The sequence below is a fragment of the Zeus faber genome, assembly GCF_960531495.2.
Source record: "Zeus faber genome assembly, chromosome: 7".
In the NCBI taxonomy this organism is placed as follows: domain Eukaryota; kingdom Metazoa; phylum Chordata; class Actinopteri; order Zeiformes; family Zeidae; genus Zeus; species Zeus faber.
In genome coordinates, this window is record NC_137203.1 from 3609563 (window position 1) to 3628804 (window position 19242).

Genomic DNA, 19242 nt, shown 5'->3' on the forward strand with positions numbered 1-19242 from the left:
GTGCTTCACTCCCCAAAAAACTCACCAGACTCATCGGCGGTGTGAAGTCCGAGCTTTACTCCGTTTCTTTATTCAGCCTCCACTGGATACAGAAACCCTTACTCTGCAACTTGCACTTGAGGTGGTGGTGTTTTTTTTTTGTTGTTGTTTTTTTTAGGAGTGTGACATTTTTAACATGCTCTGTAAAACAATAGAGTAGTATGAAATGAGCCTCTTAAAGACTGGCCGTGGAGGTTGAATCAATGTCCTTACATCACCGTAGCTACCGTACTGATGTGACTTTTAAGACACACAGTCGTGTGTGTTTGATTACAACGAATGTTTTTGAACCTCTTCTCATAATAAATCAAGCCTCTATCATCAAATTACATTAATTATCCTTAGATTTTCCCTCCATCCGTCCTGTGTCAGTAATTATTCAAATGACGAGGCCGTGGGACTTTTCAAAGCGGAGCTGCTGTGTTGGATAATGAGTTGAGAGGAGCCCCGGTTAAAAACACAACGTTTTTTTTTGGGGGGGGGGGGGGGGGGGGGGAATGACTTCCGACAAACAGGGGTTTCCACGGCGACCCGGCCGCGGGACCACAAAGCTCCAGGAGCAGGACGGAGCAACGGCCGGCTCCGCCGCTTGGGAGTTCGGCCCCGGCCCGATCAGTCGACCTTTGAACCCCGACGCTCTGCCGCGGCGCCGTCCGGCGAGGCCGACGTCTCGGCCCCAAAGTCGAATCTCCGTGGTTTGAAGAATAGGAAGAAGGCCGTTTTATTAAAACTGTTCATCCAGAGCAACATGGTGGCTACAGCAGGCTGCCAGTATGAAGCGCCGCAGCTTCCTGTTTGTAGTCTCGAGGGAGGGGGGGGAAATGAGTCATAAAGCGTTGAGGTTCTGGTTGTGCCTAACGGCAGACATCACCTTTTAATAGACAAATGGCCGAGGGAATGGGAAGCGCTCCACCCACTGGGGAGCGGTGGAGCCGTCGATGGCCTCTGGGCGTGGGGCGGAGGAGGTCACGCGGAGAACCCGTTTAGGCTCCCTCCGCCTCCCTGTCGCTGCGTCCCTGCCGGGGTTTTCTTTTAGCGTCCGTTTACATGTCGCCGTTCGCTCCGCCTAACCTTTGTGCGCGGCTGCCTCTGGTCCACCGCCCATGGTTGTGTCCGTCACGGTGATGTCCTTAAGCGGTGTGTGTGTCGCGCTCACTGCATCGTCCTCCCAGCGGCGTCCGCCGTGGATCTGCAGCCAGCGACCAGGAAGTCAGTCATGAAGAGTCGTCTCTGGGTCCTTCACCCTCGTTGCTGTTTACGCTCTCGCTGGATTGTTTTGCTGTGCGTGTCAACATGACGTAGTAACGTGTGCGTGCCTGTGCGTGTGTTTGCAGAGTTCCGCTCGCCGTCCCACCTGAGCGGGCTGAACCGCACGGCGTCGTTGAGCGGCGCCGACCGCAGCGAGTGTCTGTCGGTCAGCGGCAGCAACAGCCAGCTCAACAGCAGCCTGCCACTGCCACAGTACACACCCGACTTCTATGTGCGAGCACTCAGCGACCTGCAGTTCGTCAAGGTGGGGACAAACATGGAGTAGTAGTAGTCGTGGTGGTACATGTAGTAATATTACCAGTCGAAGTGGTGGTATTAGTAGCAGTATTACCAGTAGTAGTAGTGGTGCTAGTAGTAGTAGTAGCGGTACTAGTAGTAGTGGTGGTACTAGTAGTAGTAGTAGTAGTAATAGTAGTACTAGTAGTAGTAGTACTACTAGTAGTAGTAGTAGTAGTGGTAGTGGTAGTAGAGGTGATGAAAGTCATGAAAGCGTCAGTCAGCAACATAAACAAACCTGGACCTCCTCAGTAGAACTGAGCAGCAGGTTCAGTCGTCACCGGTTCCACCGCCTCCGTGTCCCTGCAGATCACCAGGGCTCAGTACCAGAACGGGCTGATGGCGTCCCGGCTGGACAGCACGCCGCAGTCCCCCGAGAGCGGACACAGCACGCCCCGGGTGGAGCCCGCCTCCCTGCTGCCGCCCGCCGACGCCGCCCCCGGCACCGCCGCCGACCCGGGCCCCGACTCGGGGCTGACGGAGAACGGGCCGGACGAGACCACGCTGCTGCTGCTCAACGAGCAGAACTGCACGGCCGGCAGCAACCACCACCACCAACACCACCACCACCACCACCACAGCCAATCGGAGAACAGCATCTGACCCCCACCTCACCCACCCGCTCACATGCACGGTGGGAGGAGTGTGTGTGTGTGTGTGTGTGTGTGTGTGTGTGTGTGTGTGTGTGTGTGTGTGTGTGTGTGTGTGTGTGTGTGTGTGTGTGTGTGTGTGTGTGTGTGTGTGTGTGTGTGTGTGTGTGTGTTCATTGGGGAAAGGGTAGATTAGGGAAACAGACGTACACACTCCTTGACACGGTGGTGAGGGCCCACGTGTGCATGAATGAAGGACCCGCCCCCCGCGCCAAACTGCTGTGAGGGGAGCGGACTCCCCCTCGGCCGGGTCACTTAGCCAATCAGAAGAGAGAAGACTCAGGTTGAAATCCCCCCCTTGTTGCCTGGCAACGCCGACCTTCTGCATGTGTAGCGTCCCGACCAAACTCCACCGCAGCAGCTTTAAGGAGAGAAAAGCCCCCGAGCGCGTGGCAGCGACAAGACGAGTCCTGTGTAGAAACCTGGATCCAAAGAGACTCGTTTTTTTATTTATTATTATTATTATTATATTTTTTTGATTTGCGTCGATTGGAGACCGACTTGTAACCGCGGCGACCGTCCCCACGCCGCCGCCGCCGCCCCCCCCCCCCCCCCCTGTGGGGCGAGTGGCAAATCAAAGAGGGTGGAGCAGGTGATGATGGGTGTGCTCCACGTTGACGAGCGGCCGCGTCCCAATACTCCCCAGCCGCTCCCCCCGCTGCCCGCGGCGAGGAGGCTGGAGGGGGACGGGTGGAGTGGCCGGGCGGGGGGCCAGCGGGGATGAGAGAGGATCTCCGGGTGGAAGAGGGCGTGTGCGTGCGCGTCATTTCACGTATGACCAAAAAACGGAGCGGAAGGAGAAGCCCTCTCCAGGGGAAGGGTTGATCTCCTACCCTTCACTTTCCTACTCAAACTGGGAAATATTCAAATTTATTTTTATTTTATTTTTTTTTAATTCAATTTGGAATGTTGCTCAGAGCGCGTGTCCAGCAGGGGGCGCCGCGCGGGGGGGGGGGGGGGTCATATCATTTCCAGAGTGGGCGCAGGGCCGGGCCAGACGTGGGATCTGGGTCGTCCCGGTGCTGCCTGTTTCACGCCTGGTTCCCGGGATCTCGTCTGAATTGTCGCCAAAAAGAGATACCGCCGCGTGGGGTTGTAGGCGGCGCCGCCTGGTCGCCCGAACGAACTGCCCCCCCCCCCATTTAAACGCCAAACAAAAGGCAGGACGTTCCCGTCGGGGGAGGGGCGGGAAATCCGGGTTCGGAAAGTAAAAAAAAAAAACTGAAACTGAAACTTGATTTTGAGTCAAGTTGCTGTTCAAAACCGGGGAAACCGTGGAAACGGGACTAGTTTTACCTTCTGGACCTGGAGTTCTCAAACCTCTGCCCCCAGAGGCGACAAAGTGTTTGATCTGATCTGATTTGATTTGATTTGATTTGATTTTTCTAATTCCGGACGATTTGGACGCGGTCGGGGCGTCGGGGCATTTGAATCACTAAGACGGTTCTAAATTCCCCCTTTTAAAAACCCTCTCATTCTCCATATTATCCCGATCCGGGGTCGGAGCGTCTTTTATCGATTGTATTTTATTCCCTGATTGTTTTCTTTTTTTTTTTTTTTTTTTGTCTCGAGCTTTAAGTTTTGCTTTGTTTTTGTTTTTTTCTTCTTGCCAAAGACCGTAAAATGTTTAAAAATCCTCCATATGGGGCCAGTGGTCTCCACCCTTGTGACATACATTCTGAAATATTGTGATATTTTATAGAAATGTCATCCGTTGTCTTGAATACATTTTGACAAAGGTTATTTAATTTGCAAAAACAAAGAAAAGAGAAGAAGCTATTTAAAGACCTCCTGACACGTGCTCCTCCAGGCAGAGCGACGCGACGCAGACGTGGCTGACAAAAACATTCTGCCTTTGTTTGTTTGTTTGTTTGTTTGTTTGTTTTGTTTGTTCTCCTTTTGGTTCTTCTTTATTTTGAATTTTTTATTTTTGTTTCTTTGGGGTTTTTTTTGTTGTTGTTTTTTTTAAGCTTTTTGGTCCCTGCCTTTTAAAAGCGCCGCACCCCTGCTTGAGCGAGGCTTTACATTTTGGTACTTCCTTCAAAGCAGCCAAACTCCCAAAAGAGCAGTCAAATCACCCTCCCTGGGCGTCGCCTCCCCGCGGGGGTCCAGACGTCGGGCCCCTTGTGATGCAAATAGAAAGCACTTTAGCACGTACAGCAGCATTATCATCATCATCATTATTGTTATCATTACTACTATTATTATTATTATTACTATTATTACTATGATTACTACTACTACTATTATTTCTGTTCCACCGAGCAGGAAATATGCCAAAGTTGCAGGCTGCGTTGCTCTGTCGTAATACTGTTCTTCACCAGGGTTTCACAGCTGACGGATAACATGACTCTGCCCTGTTGCTCTTTCTACGACTGTACCGGCTTCCATGGTCATTCCCTGCATTGATGGGTTACACACACACACACACACACACACACACACACACACACTTATTTCTCCTTACCTGGAGGGAAGTTTGTTTTTTATTTCTCGGTTTTATCGGATCTGGTAGAGTTCGGTATTGCTGTTGTGTGTGTGTGTGTGTGTGTGTGTGTGTGTGTGTGTGCGTGCGTTTGCGTGCGTGTGTGTGTGTGTGTGCGCGTGCGCGGGCTGCGTCTGGTTCTTTTTTGTACCTCAGAACACTGTGTCAGTAATCATGGAAAACAATCTGTCGTTTTGTATGTTTTGTTGTCGACTCGACTTTGGGAGCAGAGTCTCTCTGGAACGCTTAACTTAAAAAACAAAAAAACAAAAACAAAAGGAACAGGAGATGTAAATACTGTTTTATAAATGACTGTCTTAATGAGTTTTGAAGATGAAGAAAGTTATTAATAAACCTGAGATATATTTCTCTATCGTGCCGTGTGGTTGTTTTCTGTCGCTTCTTGATTTCATCTACAACCTTTGCAGTTTTAATTAATTGTAATTCATTAAATGTAATATTTTATACTGAAGATTTCATATTTATGTTTAGAATATTTTTTCAGTTTAAAACCATGCACATGCTAGAGAAATGTTGCATCAATTGTAAATCTATGAAATAAACAATGGAATGTCACATAATATACAGTATACCCTATATGTGTATAAACATTAAATAATAAAATGCATAGTAGTAGTACAATAAACATAGTATACACAAATAATACCCCTAAAATGTGGCTGTTAATAAATATTTAATTTATACAAAGAGCCGGTATATAATATAGTAGTGAAGAAAATTGCATAATAACAAAATCTTTAAATTTTCCTCGCTAATTCTCTAGGACTCGATGATTTCACAGATCTTTTTCTCCTGACGTCATTTCGGCGCCGCAGTAAGTCCGGTGTGTGCTCAGCAGGTTGTGTAAAGCTGAGCCTGCATCCGGGCAAAACTAATTCACGCCCAGAAGGAAGTTCCATTCCAGCTCAGGCCTGGACTTGAGGAACGCCGAAATGTGCCGCTCGGGGTTTTCTCCGCTGGAACTCGTCCTGTTGGTTCCGGAACAATGGAAGGAGCACACGTGGAGGGAAAAAAACGTGATGCGTTGCTGTAACAAAGTAGCGTCTGGTTAAACATTCAACTTAAACCCTGCTGCCAAAAAGTGCAAATCAGTGTAAATAATTATGATTAAATATATCATTTTTAATTATTATTTATTATTATAATTAAATAACCTCAAATAAGAAAGAAGGCATATATATATATATATATATATGTATATATATACACTGTATATACATATTAATATAAAAATTTAATTAGTATATTCTTCTGAGGGCCCCTTGCAATTCCTTTCAAGGTCGCCTAGTGGGCCGTGGGCCCCAGTTTGGGAACCCCTGGTTGTGACATGAGTGACATGGGAAGGAAGCGGTAGTGGGAGCAGCGTGTTGTCAGGAGGGGAACTGGGGGCGGTCTAATCCAAATACTTTTGGGGGGGGTGCATGCGGTGACGTTCGGTCCAAACCTTCAGTGAGACCTTGAGTGAAAAGCCAAGCACTGTGTCAACTGAAATCCAAGCACCGCGTCGACTGAAATCCAAGCACCGTGGGCGGAGGCATTGACGTCTCTTTTTGACAATGACTCACGTCAGGTTTATTTATTTTGCCCTTAAAGATTTTTCCCACCAGATCTTTTGATTTTGTTGACAATGACACTGCAGATTTTACACGTGGACACAAACAAAATGAAACTCTACTCATGTTATTTATTCCCGCATGGAAGCTTGAGTTTCTTTTTTTATAATTATCATTTATACCATTTATACCACACCAACAACTTATGTGCATTGAATCACATCTGTATATTCTGTCTATTTTTATAGGTTTGACAATTTCTGTCATGCATTTTCATTTGTTAACGCTAAAGGCCTGTGAAATGCACCAAACCTCGCCAGAACAAATTCCTCACGTGTACCAGGCCAATGAGACGGATTCATTCAAAACGTAACTTAATGTAAAGTGTAATGAAATGTGCAATGTCACTTGTGTAAAATGTGATGTCATAATGTCATTGTGGTGGACGGGGGACGGGGTGGTTGCAGCAGCCCCACCTGCCCTGGGTCTAGGTGATTGGGGACCCAGGATCGGTGTGGCTGTGCACCTGTTGCTCGTTGGTTGGTTGCTTTACATGTTTCATACAGGACAACGGCCTTTTGCACGTTACGTGGCTTTAAAATATTGCCTCTGAGTTTTTAAGGAGCCTCCCAGAGTTTATGTGGAGAGACTGTTCTTTCTCATGTCAGTTGTAGTATTGAAGAACCAGACCACGTTCCATCCTCAACCAACCTTGTGTGAAGATAAGGAAAACCCTTATCTGATTGAGGGGCACGGTCTTGACAACGACATCTGGCCAATGGCACACAACCTCTCTTTGGCCTAAAACTCTCTCGGTCAGTAGTTGGGGCAGACAGCTCTCAATCTTTCTCTTTGTTCTGCAGAATAAACACCTTTGATGCTCTCAGGTTTGCTTTCCTGCGGCGGGCGGATTAACCTCGCCGACCACGCGGGAGGATTTCTCCCACGCTCTCTACACAGAACCGGTCTGTCCTCAACCCCGTCGCCCGCGTCTCCGTGCCCGAGGGCCCCGAAATCGCCACTTGCAGGGGGCGTAGTCGCCGGAACTGCCACGGTAATGTCGTGCAATTCATAATGTGATGCAACGTGAATCCTGCATCCTGTTGTGCAGTGGAAAGCTACAACCCAAACAGCCGTTTGGGTTGTCGTTGATCGCAGTACTTTCCCGTCGCTCCCTCAGACCAGTATCAAACAGGAAGTGAGGAAACTGCAGATTCAGCCGCCCTTGCGCAAGAGCAGACACACGGCAGCAGATTCACTGGTATGCTACGGTTTGCTCTACATTTTGTCATGCAAATGCCCCAGAAATATGAAGGTGTGTTGATGCTGTAAGGAATCAGAAATAAAAGTGTCGTTGGTCATTTATTTGTCTCAAATATATTTGAATGTGTCATGCGTTACGATGAGTAGAAGTTCCAAAACTCAGTGCATTACGTCCAAAAACACTTCAACTAGAGTCGACATCAACAAAAACAAAAATAGTTAGTAATGGCTGAGACTAACTGGTTTATTGTTTATTATGTAATGTATATTTTTTATTTCTTAATTTTAATTTAATTTGCCTACTTTGGTTAATGCTTTTCAGGTATACGACAGTCTGGGGGTTGTCCCTGCGTTTTGTCCAGGATTTCATCATCATCATCATCACCAGCGTCTCCTTCTGTGCCTGCGGGGAATTCCTGCTGCGCTGCGGGTGTGTATATATATATGAGACGCTCTGAGACAGAACACAACAACAAAACACCCCGAAAACCACAGCCACACACGGGTAAAACACCTTTCTGCTCATTATTATTATTATTATTATTATTATTATTATTATTATTACTACTACTATTATTATTACTATATTATGATAACTGCTTTTACTATTACTATTATTATTATTATTATTATTTTTATAATTTCAGCTATTATACTTTTGCATTTTTTTTGCTTGTTTGTAATTGGATATTTATGTTATTATTATTAGGTATGGTATGGCATTATCATTTATGATATATTAATTTTACAGGTAAACCATATTTCTGCTCTATATTATTTTTACCTGTTTGTATAAAGATATTTATGTCTGTTTATTTACTTACTACAAAAGTTTGTACGCAGCACCTGCTTAGGTTTTAATTTACCATTGCAATGAAGGATAACAATAAAAAGGCCTCGCGTCGGATACTGGAACAACTGTAATAAAAATATAAATGGGAGAAAAAATGAATCTGGTGTTATATTTAAATGCAAAGAAAGTCCAAGGCTTTCGCAAATTAAGTTAAAACTTTGTTTCTGCTTTTTAAATGGTATGTCACTGTTTTTAACAGGAAACTTGCTTTCTGTTGACAGATTTCACTCAACTGAGAAGCAATGGAATTTCAGACTAAATGCAGCCTCATCAGGGTGAGTTCAAGTTAGAGGAGCTGAGGCAAAAATGTATTTTAAATTGGGACGAAACGATCTTGAGTGTTCATGCGATCATTTCAGGATCTCTCCCACGCTATTATAATAGGAATTCATCAATAAATCAATGAATCAATCAGGACAGTCCTTGTGTTCACCGTCATTTCCCCTCGAAGAGGAGCGAATGGGGGCAGGAGGAGGAAAATAACTCTGAGACCATTTCTCCCCAGAGCCCCTCCATGAGCGAGGACTGGAGTATCAGGAGCCAGGCCTGGAGCTCCAGGATGCCCCAAGGCCTGGACCTGGAGATTTCTCACCACCCGCTGACCATGAAGCGCGTGGTCAACCTGGTCATCGCCATAGACAGGTTAAAGGCCGGCGCCATGGGCTCCACGTTCAGGGACGAGGATCTGCTCGAAGTGATGTTGGAGAGCGCCATGGAGGGTATCTATCTATCTATCTATCTATCTATCTGTCGATCTGTCGATCTGTCTGTCTGTCGATCTGTCTGTCTGTCTGTCTGTCTGTCTGTCTGTCTGTCTGTCTGTCTGTCTGTCTGTCGGTCATCTCTGTATACCTCTCCCTGCAGCATCAATGGGATTGACATAGTAACATTACGTTATGTCATTGATTAGAAGCTTTCAAGAAGCACATTCTGTCATAGTATCCAGACTTTAAATGAATCTTGGCATATTAGACTTGGATCAAACATGTCTGACCTGTATCAACAGAGCACCCAGTGCGGGAGGCGGCGTCGCTCCTGATGGCCACACCCGGTGGGAGCGGATTCAGCCGGACAGGAGAGGTGCAGTGCAGCGTGGCCGACACCCTGAAGAGGAACTGGGTGTTTCTGGAGGAGACCATGGAGCTGCACGGCGTCATGCTGCAGGGCGGCAGCAGCGACCGCAGAGGTACTGTGCGCTACTACTGTACTTGTTTACTGCCGATGACGCTTGTGCATATCCTATCCCTGATACTAAAACAAAGTAACGCAACTGTGGGGAAATGCATTCAAGTAAAAATAATACATACATGTACATGCATGTATTATTTGTATTGAGCTGCACAGTAAAGGTTGAAAGTCTCTGAAATGAAATATACTTAACGTACGTTCAGAGACTTGAAACATGTAATTAAGTACAGGGAAGTACTTTTACTTTGTTACTTTCCATTGGTGTTAACTATGCAAGTAAAAGTGTAAATAAGCAAGGGAGATATTTAGAGAACGCTCTCTAGTGCCGTGGTTCTCTTGATTCAGCTGCGTGGTCAAAAAGAGTGATTTGGGATGTTTTTCTTTTTTTTTTGTTTACTTCCCAGTGAAACTGAACATGTCCACGTACAAGTTCTCTGCACCGACCACCCAGGCCCAGCCGGTGGCGCTGGGCATCAGGGGAACCAAGCTGTACCTGTCCTGCTCCATGGAGGACGGGAGGCCCACCCTGCACCTGGAGGTGAGGCTGGAGGCTTTTTTCACAAAACGTAAATAGTTGGTACGGAGGTTTATGGCCGGTTCTCAAGGTTGGCGGCGTATGTGTTCCCCCCGCTCTCAGGAGGTGGAGAACAAGGAGGACCTGCAGGGGTTCAGCCACGACAGCGACTTGCGGCGCTTCCTCTTCCACAAGAGAGCCTCGGGCTTCGGCACCAGCAGCTTCATGTCGGCCTCCAATCCCGGCTGGTACATCAGCACCGCCCCCGACGACAACCTGCCCGTGGACATGTGCCAGCAGGCCTCCAGCCGCTACCAAACCTTCAGCATCCGCTACGAGAAGTAGAGGAGGACGAGACGGAAGGAAAGGGCGGGCGGGGGCCTGCTCACCTGCTCCCAGGTCATGGGCTTATTTCATCTATTTATTGTCTATTTATAGGGGCCATTGTGGATCAAAAGCGCCGGAATGTCACTTGTTTCACCATTTAATATTCAACGTCCATTAAGCTGAATGTAGTGATACAGCTTTATATTTGTTTACTGCCCCGATTGCACTTGAAAGCTGTGGTCGACTGCGGCGCTCACTGTATGTGTACTGAGTACATCAGGGCACCGTTGTGCTAAATGTCACGGCACTCCACTGCGATTTGAACGTGTTTATTTAATATTTATTCATGGATGATGATTTTATCTGACATATTTATTTGTTGAAATTCATACGAACAATGTTTTTATTGTCACGCATCAAATCAATAAATCTGTTTCAATGACTTAAAACAAGCTTATTTGATCAATGAGTTCTGCACCAAATCACTGCCTCCCCCACACGCGAACCATCCTTTTAGAACCGAAACATTATTGAATACAAACACAGCGCAAAGTATATGTGGTAAATATTTGTATTTTTTTTTTTTACAATTATAGAATTTACAATTTAGAAAAGGGGAAAGTAGGATTTTGCCTATACATTTCCCTCCTTTTGTTTATATTTAAACAACAGTGTGAAAGAAAAATGTCTAAAAACCTGTAAAATATGAATATACTTAAAAAAATGGTTAAAAACTAGCAAAACATCTTAACTACCAAAAACAGTCAAACACCAAAAATAATCTATCATTTTACCACTTATTACAAAAAAGGTTCAGCTTCCTTCTATAATTACGCGTAAAAACCTGAGGTTAGAGTTCCCTAAATAATAGTAATACTAACAGTCTAAATGATTCAACAGTAAGTGTATTAGGTCTGAATAACAGTAATTCTGTTTGGTCTAAACTATCAAACTATATTATGTTTAAGTAATCAAACAGGAAAGTATAAGTACTCAAAATCAAACAGATAATCAACAGATGTATAGAAAAAACCTCCATCGTTGAACCCGGGAACATCAAGGAACTCACACCCGAAGGTTTCAAGAGAACCCATCATAAAAGGAAGAGGGACGGAGGTCCCTAACAAGCTGTGGACATGTCGTCACCTGAGTCAGTCGAGGGATAAGGGAAAGTGATCGTCGAGGGTGGGGGCGTTCTTCTGGGGTATGGCGGAGTAGCGGACGAAGGTGGAAGAAACGAGTCCGGTGACGGCCGTCGAGCAAGAGGAACAATACAACATGATAAAACAAAATGGAGGCCCAAGCCCACCATGACGATGGCGCCGGCACGGAGGAGCCACAAACGCCAGCCGCCGTCTGTGAGCCAGGACCGCCAGTCCCACCCCAAGGGGGGAGGGACGTCATCAGCCTTCATATCTGCGAGAAGGGAGTTAAGCTGTGTGAGTGTATGAGAGATATTGCCGGCCGCATCTGGAATGTAGGTGCAGCATGAGTCGCCGATAACATGACAGAGGCCACCACTGGAAGCTAAAATAATGTCGAGGGCGGCTTGGTGTTGTAGTAGCATATTGCGTGTGGCTGTCATAAAGGGAGTGAGAGCGGAGAAGCCGTCAGTGACGAATGCGGTGAGGTTCTCTAAACGTATGTCGGGAGTGTCGATATTATGGGCGTAATTGACTGCACCCGACCAGGGAAGGACTCCAGATAAGTATTTTACAGCGCCTGACGTAAGTTCTCATCTGGCGATATGGTGACTGTTGGTGGCGGGATCGCGATAATGGGGGTAATAATGCGTGGTATGAAGTAATTTATCCAGTATGGTAACGGCGGGACGCAGTTTAACGAGGGCGCAAACGCCGGACCAAGATTTGGGAAGGAACTGATGTAGGTGAAGGCCGCAAAGCCACAAGGCGTCGTGACCCATGCCAGCACCGCAATCGGTGGGCCAGAACAACATGGTAGAGGCGAGATTATCGCTCCCGGAAACGTTACGGAAGAGATAGGAGTAGTTGACACCATGCGAGGAGTTGGCGAATGGGAGACAGGGCAAGACATTATGGATGGGTGGAAGGCCGCAGTTGTTATCATAGGTAACCGCACAGCCTGTGGTGTTGCCGAGATATACACGAGTGGGGTGTCGATGTCGTGAAACGCAGAGAGCGTGACGTAGACTCAAAAGGAAGGTGGGGTGAACGGTAGCAACCGGCTCAAAGAGCGCGCCAGCTCGGGAATTGAATGTGGTGCCGTTATGGGCACGTAACGCCTGACTAGAGTACCGGGAACACGGGGAAGGTAGATTAGGCCTAGCGTGCCACCACCTTTTTGGGCCTTCTGCGGGATCGGTGAGTGAAAGAAGGGTGCAATACCGTTCATCAGAAGTGAGGGGGACGGGCCGGACGGGGAGGGCCCCCGTCGCTGTATGGGGAAAAAGGGTACAGGCGTAGCAGGAGTTATTAACTTCTGCGGCCTCAGTCCAGGAGCGCAGTAGGCGCCACCAGAGGTTCATTCCTAGGTCTTTGTTATCTGGGGACACGGGTGGGACATACTCCATAAGGCCGAGAATAAACATAATGGACTGATTTATAGGCGGTGGAGTCAGGGGGGGAAGAATGCGACGCGGTGGGTGGTGGTTGAACTTCTAACCAAAAATAGCCACATGGATTGTAGCCTGAAAGGTAGGCGCATATGACAAAGAAACCAAAGTCGTTTACCTGGGGTTTGGATAGGATAATCATGACCGTGGCATTAAGATTCGAGAGTTTTTAGTCAGTTGGTTAGGTCAGATTGGTCTTGGGGTAAAGTATAACCCCAGGGGATATGATCTGTGTTCCACATGGCCTGGGCCCAGCTTGTACAGGGGCCCCGATGGCCTGGACGGGGTGCATCCCCAGGGTTGGAAACCGACGTCTAACATATATATATTGTCGTCCTGCCTAAGGCGAGTCCGTTGTCATAACATGAATCGGGAAAAGAATCGCAGGGGTTAACAATGGCCCCGGCGAGGGTAGTGTCGTTCGATGCAGAGAAAGTAACGTTTCGCGCGCCAGGCTCTGTGACACCTGTGACATATCTAGTTTGTCCGTTACCTGAATAGATGTCGCGCTTAACGCGGATCAGGCGGAATGAAGGGGTGATGCCGGTGTCAGGGTCGGTGGTCATTGTAGTGTAAGAGTGCATATCATACCAGATCCAAGGTGCAACTATTATTACAGTGATTATAAACAAAATTGTTAGCGTGCCGCGCATGCTGCAGAGGCCGGGGAGTCGGAACGGGTGCCAGGGTGGCCATGGTGTCGTTTGCTTCTGCTGCCTTGAGGTTGTGTGGTGTGTGGTGGTCAGCGTCATTTGTCTATGACCTATGGATGCGTTCGTCTATGACCTAAGGTGAACGGTTGCCAGCACGCGTCACCATGCAGCTAACAGTGTTTGTAACAGTGTTTTTTAGGAGATGGGAGGGGTTATGTGTGACCCTCCTTGCTGGATGTTCCCGGGCGTGGTGATTTTGGGCTGTGGTTGGAGGCTGATGGTCTTGCAGTGACTGGCGTGCACCCACGTTGCTCTCTCCTGGACTTTTATCGCCGTGTGGGTGGTGAGGAGGACCTGGTATGGGCCCAGCCAGCGATGGTGTTTCCAGGACTTCCGGCGGTGATTCTTTCTCAGCACGAAGTCGCCTGTTCGAATGTTTTGCAGGGGCCCGGTGGCGCCTTGGGGTAGGGCAGAGCCTACCTGTTGTCTGATTTCAGAAAGAGATTTGGTTAAGGAAATGCAATATTTTACCAGCGTGTCTTCGCAGAGGTTGGTGGGGCCTGGAGGTCCCATTCCCACATTGGGAGGAGCTGCAAAAAGGACCTCGTAAGGGGAAAGGTTATTTCGCGGGCGCACTCGCATTCTCATATACATCAGCACGATGGGCAGTGCATCTACCCAGTTGAGGTTCGTTTCACTGCAGCATTTAGCCAGTTTTTTTTTCAGCGACCCGTTTTCGCGTTCTACAGCACCCCCGGATTGCGGGTGGTAGCTGCAGTGTGTTTTTAAGTCAAATTGGAAATGCGTCGACAACTGTGTGAGTACGCTGTTTACAAAATGGCTGCCATTGTCGGATGACAGTTTTTCCGGGATTCCCCATCTGGGAATTATATCTGTCAGTAAGGCTTTCGCCACTGTTGATGCTGTGGCATGTTTGGCGGGGAAAGCTTCCACCCATTTGGAAAACATGTCAACCATGACCAGACAGTATTTTTTGTTTTTTCACGGTGTAAGTTCGACGAAGTCCATCATTACTTGTTGGAATGGGCGTGTTGGGGTTGAGTGTGCGGCGGGGTGTGTGAGGCCCTTTGGCCTGCCGGGGTTATGTTGGGCGCAAATCACACACTTGTTACAATATGTGGCTGCAACTGTGGAGAAGCCTTTTGTGAACCAATGTGTTTGCACTGCCACGCACATCCCTCCTTTTGACACATGGTCCAAACCATGTGACAATTTAGCGACGCAGGGGAACAAGCATCCGGGCAGGCAGGGTTTGTCATTGGGGCCCATCCAAACGCCGTCGCGGAGGGTGGCCCCGCAGCTGGACCAAAGCCTGCGTTCGTCAGGGGAAGAAAGAGAGAGAAGGTCAGTGAGGGAGGGAGGGGTGGGGGATGGGGGGGATGAGTAGAGGGAGGGGGGATGAGGGAGGGGGCTGCTTTCGCAGCCTTAGCGGCTGCGTCTGCGCGAGCGTTACCAAGGGAGATGGGGTCTGTGTTGGAGGTGTGTGCGGTGCATTTACAAACAGCGATGGAGAGGGGGAGGAGGATGGCTTCCAAAAGGGCCGTGACTTTATGGTGATGCAAGATGGGCTTGCCATCGGACTTCAAAAACCGTCTGTGTTTCCAAAGGGCGCCAAAGTCATGCACGACCCCAAAAGCGTAACGAGAGTCGGTGTAGATTGTCGCTGAACGGCCTTCGGCCAATTTGCACGCCTCGGTCAGGGCGACGAGCGCTGCTGCCTGTGCTGAGAAATGAGAAGGGAGGGGGGAGGAGAGGACAACAGAATGGTCGTCTGCGACTGCGAACCCAGCATGAGAGCGGCCGGTGTCGGGGTGGCGGAAAGCAGATCCATCTACATAGAAAACAAAATCAGGGTTATTCAGCGGATCATCAGTGAGATCTGGTCGGGGTGTACAAATGAGGTCAAGCTCGGTGGTACAGCGGCATACTGTGACATGTGGAAGCCCTAAGAGGACGGTGTGATAGCGGAGCCAACGAGCTGCCGAAAGATGGGAGGATTTTTGTCCCTGTAAGATGTGGGAGACAGAATGGGGAACAAAAAGAGTGAGTGGCGCGAAACCCACGAAGTCGCGTGTGGCCAGAACGGCCTTTTCATAGGCCGCGACAGCGCGCAGGCAAGGAGGAAGGCCACGAGCCACCGGATCCAATAAACATGAGAAGGAGCCCACAGGCCTGAGGGCGTCGCCATGTTTTTGTAAGAGGACAGAGGTCATGCTGCCTCGACGTTCGTCCACGAACTGGACAAAAGGCCGAAGGGGGTCTGGAATCTCCAGAATTGGAGACGTCTGGAGGGCCACCTTAAGGGCCCTGAAGGCGGCGCAGGCGTCGTCGGTCCATGTCAGAGGAGAAGAAGCCGTAAGGCTGCGGGACAGGGTGATTTCCCTGAGGGGGCGATCGAGGGCTGAAAAATTGGGAATAAAATGACGGCAGTAAGAACACATGCCGAGAAACGAGAGCATTTGTTTTTTGTTATATGGTTTGGGGACGTCGATGATGGCCTGGATCCTGGGTTTTCCCCTGAGGGGTGATGACGTCACCAAGGAAGACCACCTCCTGGGAGACAAACTGAAGTTTGTTCAGAGAAACCCTATGACCCTCAGATGAGAGGTGCCGCAGGAGTGTGAGGGTGTCCTGTTTACACTTGGCCTTCGTGGGAGCGGCGATGAGAAGGTCGTCCACATACTGCAGGAGGGCTGTTCCCTCGGAAAGGACGAGGGGGGTGAGGCTGAGGGCGAGGGCCTCACAGAAGAGGGTGGGGCTGTAAGTTAAGCCCTGGCAGAGACGCGTGCAGGTGTAGCGGAGTTGTGGGGATGGTAGCTCAGGAGGTAGAGCTGGTCGTCTAGCAATCTAAAGGTTGCTGGTTGGATCCCAGGCTCCTCCTGCTAGCATGCTGTAGTGTCCTTGAGCAAGACACTTAACCCCTAATTGCTCCTGATGGCTGCGTCCGTCGGTGTTTGAATAATTGTAAGTCGCTTTGGATAAAAGCATCTGCTAAAATGCAATGTAATGTAGCGTTTCCCAGGGTGTGGAAGGCGAACCAAAACTGGGAGTCTGGGTGAACTGGGACAGAGAAAAAAGCATTAGAGAGGTCAATGACAGAAAACCAAGTGGAGCCCGAAGGGATTTGACTCATGACAGTGTATGGGTTAGGAACATTCGGAGCGGGGGGGGGGTCGATGGCCGCATTAACGGCCTGCAGGTCTTGGATAAAGCGCCACTCGGTGGGCTGTCCTTGAGGTCGAACTTTCTTGACTGGGAATATGGGTGTTTGAACAGGGGAGTCGTCACATGGAATGATAGTTCCCGCGTTAAGAAGAAATACAAAGACGGGGGTGATGCCATCGACGGCTTCCTGTCACAATGGATATTGTTTTTGTTACGGGCGAAAAGAGGATTTGGGTTTGATGTGCTCTGGGGGACAGTTTTTAATGAGGCCTACGTCATATTTGCCGGCCGCCCACAGGGTGGGTGGGACTTGGGCCAGCAATGGGGAGATGTCAGAAGGTGTTGAGGGTTTGGATAGGTAACGACCGGTGTGGGCCTCGTCCGGCACAAGCTGAACGGTTCGGAGAGTGGAGAGCGGCGCGACGAATGGTAGTTTGAAACGCGTTCGCCGTAGGAGAAAAAAGACACTGCGGGTGCGCTCTGAATCAAAAAAGATATCAGACGTGACGAGGCGATCAGTTTGTTGACGATAAAACTCGTCCTCATATGTTTTGTCCGGTCCGCTGTGTATGCGTGAGGTGCAGTGGAGATCTTCGGCAGACATGTGATCAGGATTTACGAATGGTGCCGCGGCGCGTGACAGTCCGCTGCCAGCGGTGGAGCCCGTCCACCACTGGTATGCGTACAGCGGAGGGACCGCGTCGAGGCAGACGTGTGTGATCTGTCGGCGTCGCCACCACCCTCAGCCCTTTGGGTGTGGAGGTGATGGAGATGCCGAGCGAACACATCAGGTCCCTACCCGCTAGGTTAATAGGGCACAAAGCAGATATCAAAAAAGAGTGCTTCGTGGTCCGTAACACCTTCGTCCGGGTGCCAAGTGCAACGGGCGGGGGTAGAGAAATTTTCCAAAACTGTTTGACCGCTCGCGCTGGTAGACCATGAGGAGCGGCCGCTTAATTTTAAACATATCTCCCTGTTTGAATAACAGAATGGGTGGCGCCCGAATCCACCAGAAAGTGAAGGGGTCCATCATTGACTATGCACGTTATGGTAGGCATTTTCAGATAAGCCGAGGAGTCGCAAAAGGCATAGGTGGCCACCGGGTTGGCGGGGTTTTCTAATAAAGCAATTTTCTGATGTATCAAAGCAGACAGTGTGTCAGTGTCAAGCGTGTCTTCATTGCATGGAGCGTGTGTAGGTGCGGTGTGTGTGCGGGTCTGTACGTCACCCCTCGTGGACATCTCATCCGGCGTGACGGCAGGAGATCAGTCAGATCCGAACGGGGCCGACTGGGCGTGCTGGTTGGGGTTGGGTCTGCGCCGTTGGATCCGATTTGGTTCGGGGCATTCCCTGGACCAATGTCCCGTTTTTCTGCAATTAAAGCAGCGGCTGCGACCGTCTTCACCCCAGTTCGGTGTTCTCCAAGCCGGGGGTGCGCCTTCACGTCCTCGGTAGCTTTGGTTGCGTCCTTGTCCGAAGCTCCGTTCGCGCTGTCGTCCTCTGCCTCGTCCTTGTCCCTGGGACGGTGGGGTGCTCAGCGATGCCAGGGCGAGGTGGGCCTGGAGGGAGGCCAACTCGTGTCTGTCTCTGGTTCTTTTTTCTTCCTCCCTTTCCTGTGTCTCTGCATGTTTGGTGTGACGCAGGACGTCTGGCAGTCGGTTATCTCTCCACCCGCCTATCAGACTGTCCGTGAGTCGTCTCAGGAGCGGCGGTCGGAGCCCGTCGCAGAAGGCCATTTTAAGGAAGGTCTCGAACGTGGATTCCTCACCACCATCCAATGTAGCAGGACGGACGTATCCTGAGAAGGACGTGCAAACGTCCACCGGCGATTATAAAAATCAGTGACTGATTCGTCGGGCTTTTGGCGGCAGTCTCTGATCTTCCCGAGGTCGAATTTGACCGGGAAGTTGCGTTCGATGGAGCTGAGTATTGATTCGACCCATCTTTCCCACAGGCCAGTATCCTCCCAAACCGCGGTGCGTGCGTGGAGCAGGTCTGGGTTGTTGTCTTCTACCTCGCGTGCGATGCGCAAGTAGTTTTCTGGTTTAAAGTGGAGGAGGAGCAGTTTTTTAAATTCTATAGCGGTGGGCCGCCATGCACGGCACCAGATGCCGAGGACGTCCGCGAGGGCTTTTCCTCCACGGGTGACATCCGGCCAGTCTTTGATGGAATCGCGCATCTCGCCGCACATCTGGCGATGGACTAGGACCACCAGGCCTTGCAATTGTGATGGCATGCTTAAAACGTGGAATACAGCGCCTCCCAGAGTTGTGTGTGGGCTAGAGGCAAGGGGATTCAGGGCTGACAGGACATTCTTTGGTGATGTTGGAACCGTCATGGGGCGCGGTAGGGTCAGTGGTGTTGATGGGGAA

The 19242-nt window shown here is 49.4% G+C and overlaps 2 protein-coding genes across 3 annotated transcripts in view; both read left to right on the forward strand.

Annotated features, from left to right (window-relative positions):
* LOC307232944 (metal transporter CNNM4) overlaps positions 1-5092 on the forward strand; it is a gene marked incomplete at its 5' end in the record, with an annotated part of 38531 nt that extends 33439 nt beyond the window's left edge. For both annotated transcript variants that reach the window (XM_080004159.1, XM_080004158.1), the window contains 2 exons: positions 1374-1552; positions 1894-5092. In XM_080004159.1, coding sequence (XP_079860285.1) covers positions 1374-1552; positions 1894-2187 — 473 coding nt within the window. In that variant the 3' untranslated portion in view covers positions 2188-5092. The remainder of the gene's footprint in view (positions 1-1373; positions 1553-1893) is intronic.
* A 3534-nt stretch (positions 5093-8626) lies between these two features.
* Positions 8627-10456, forward strand: il1b (interleukin 1, beta; the record flags this gene model as incomplete). The annotated part of the gene is made up of 5 exons (XM_080003763.1): positions 8627-8684; positions 8915-9128; positions 9416-9595; positions 10002-10135; positions 10235-10456. The coding sequence occupies exons 1-5, from the start codon at positions 8652-8654 to the stop codon at positions 10454-10456; spliced, it is 783 nt and encodes a 260-aa protein (XP_079859889.1). The 5' UTR covers positions 8627-8651.
* Positions 10457-19242: the final 8786 nt, after the last annotated feature.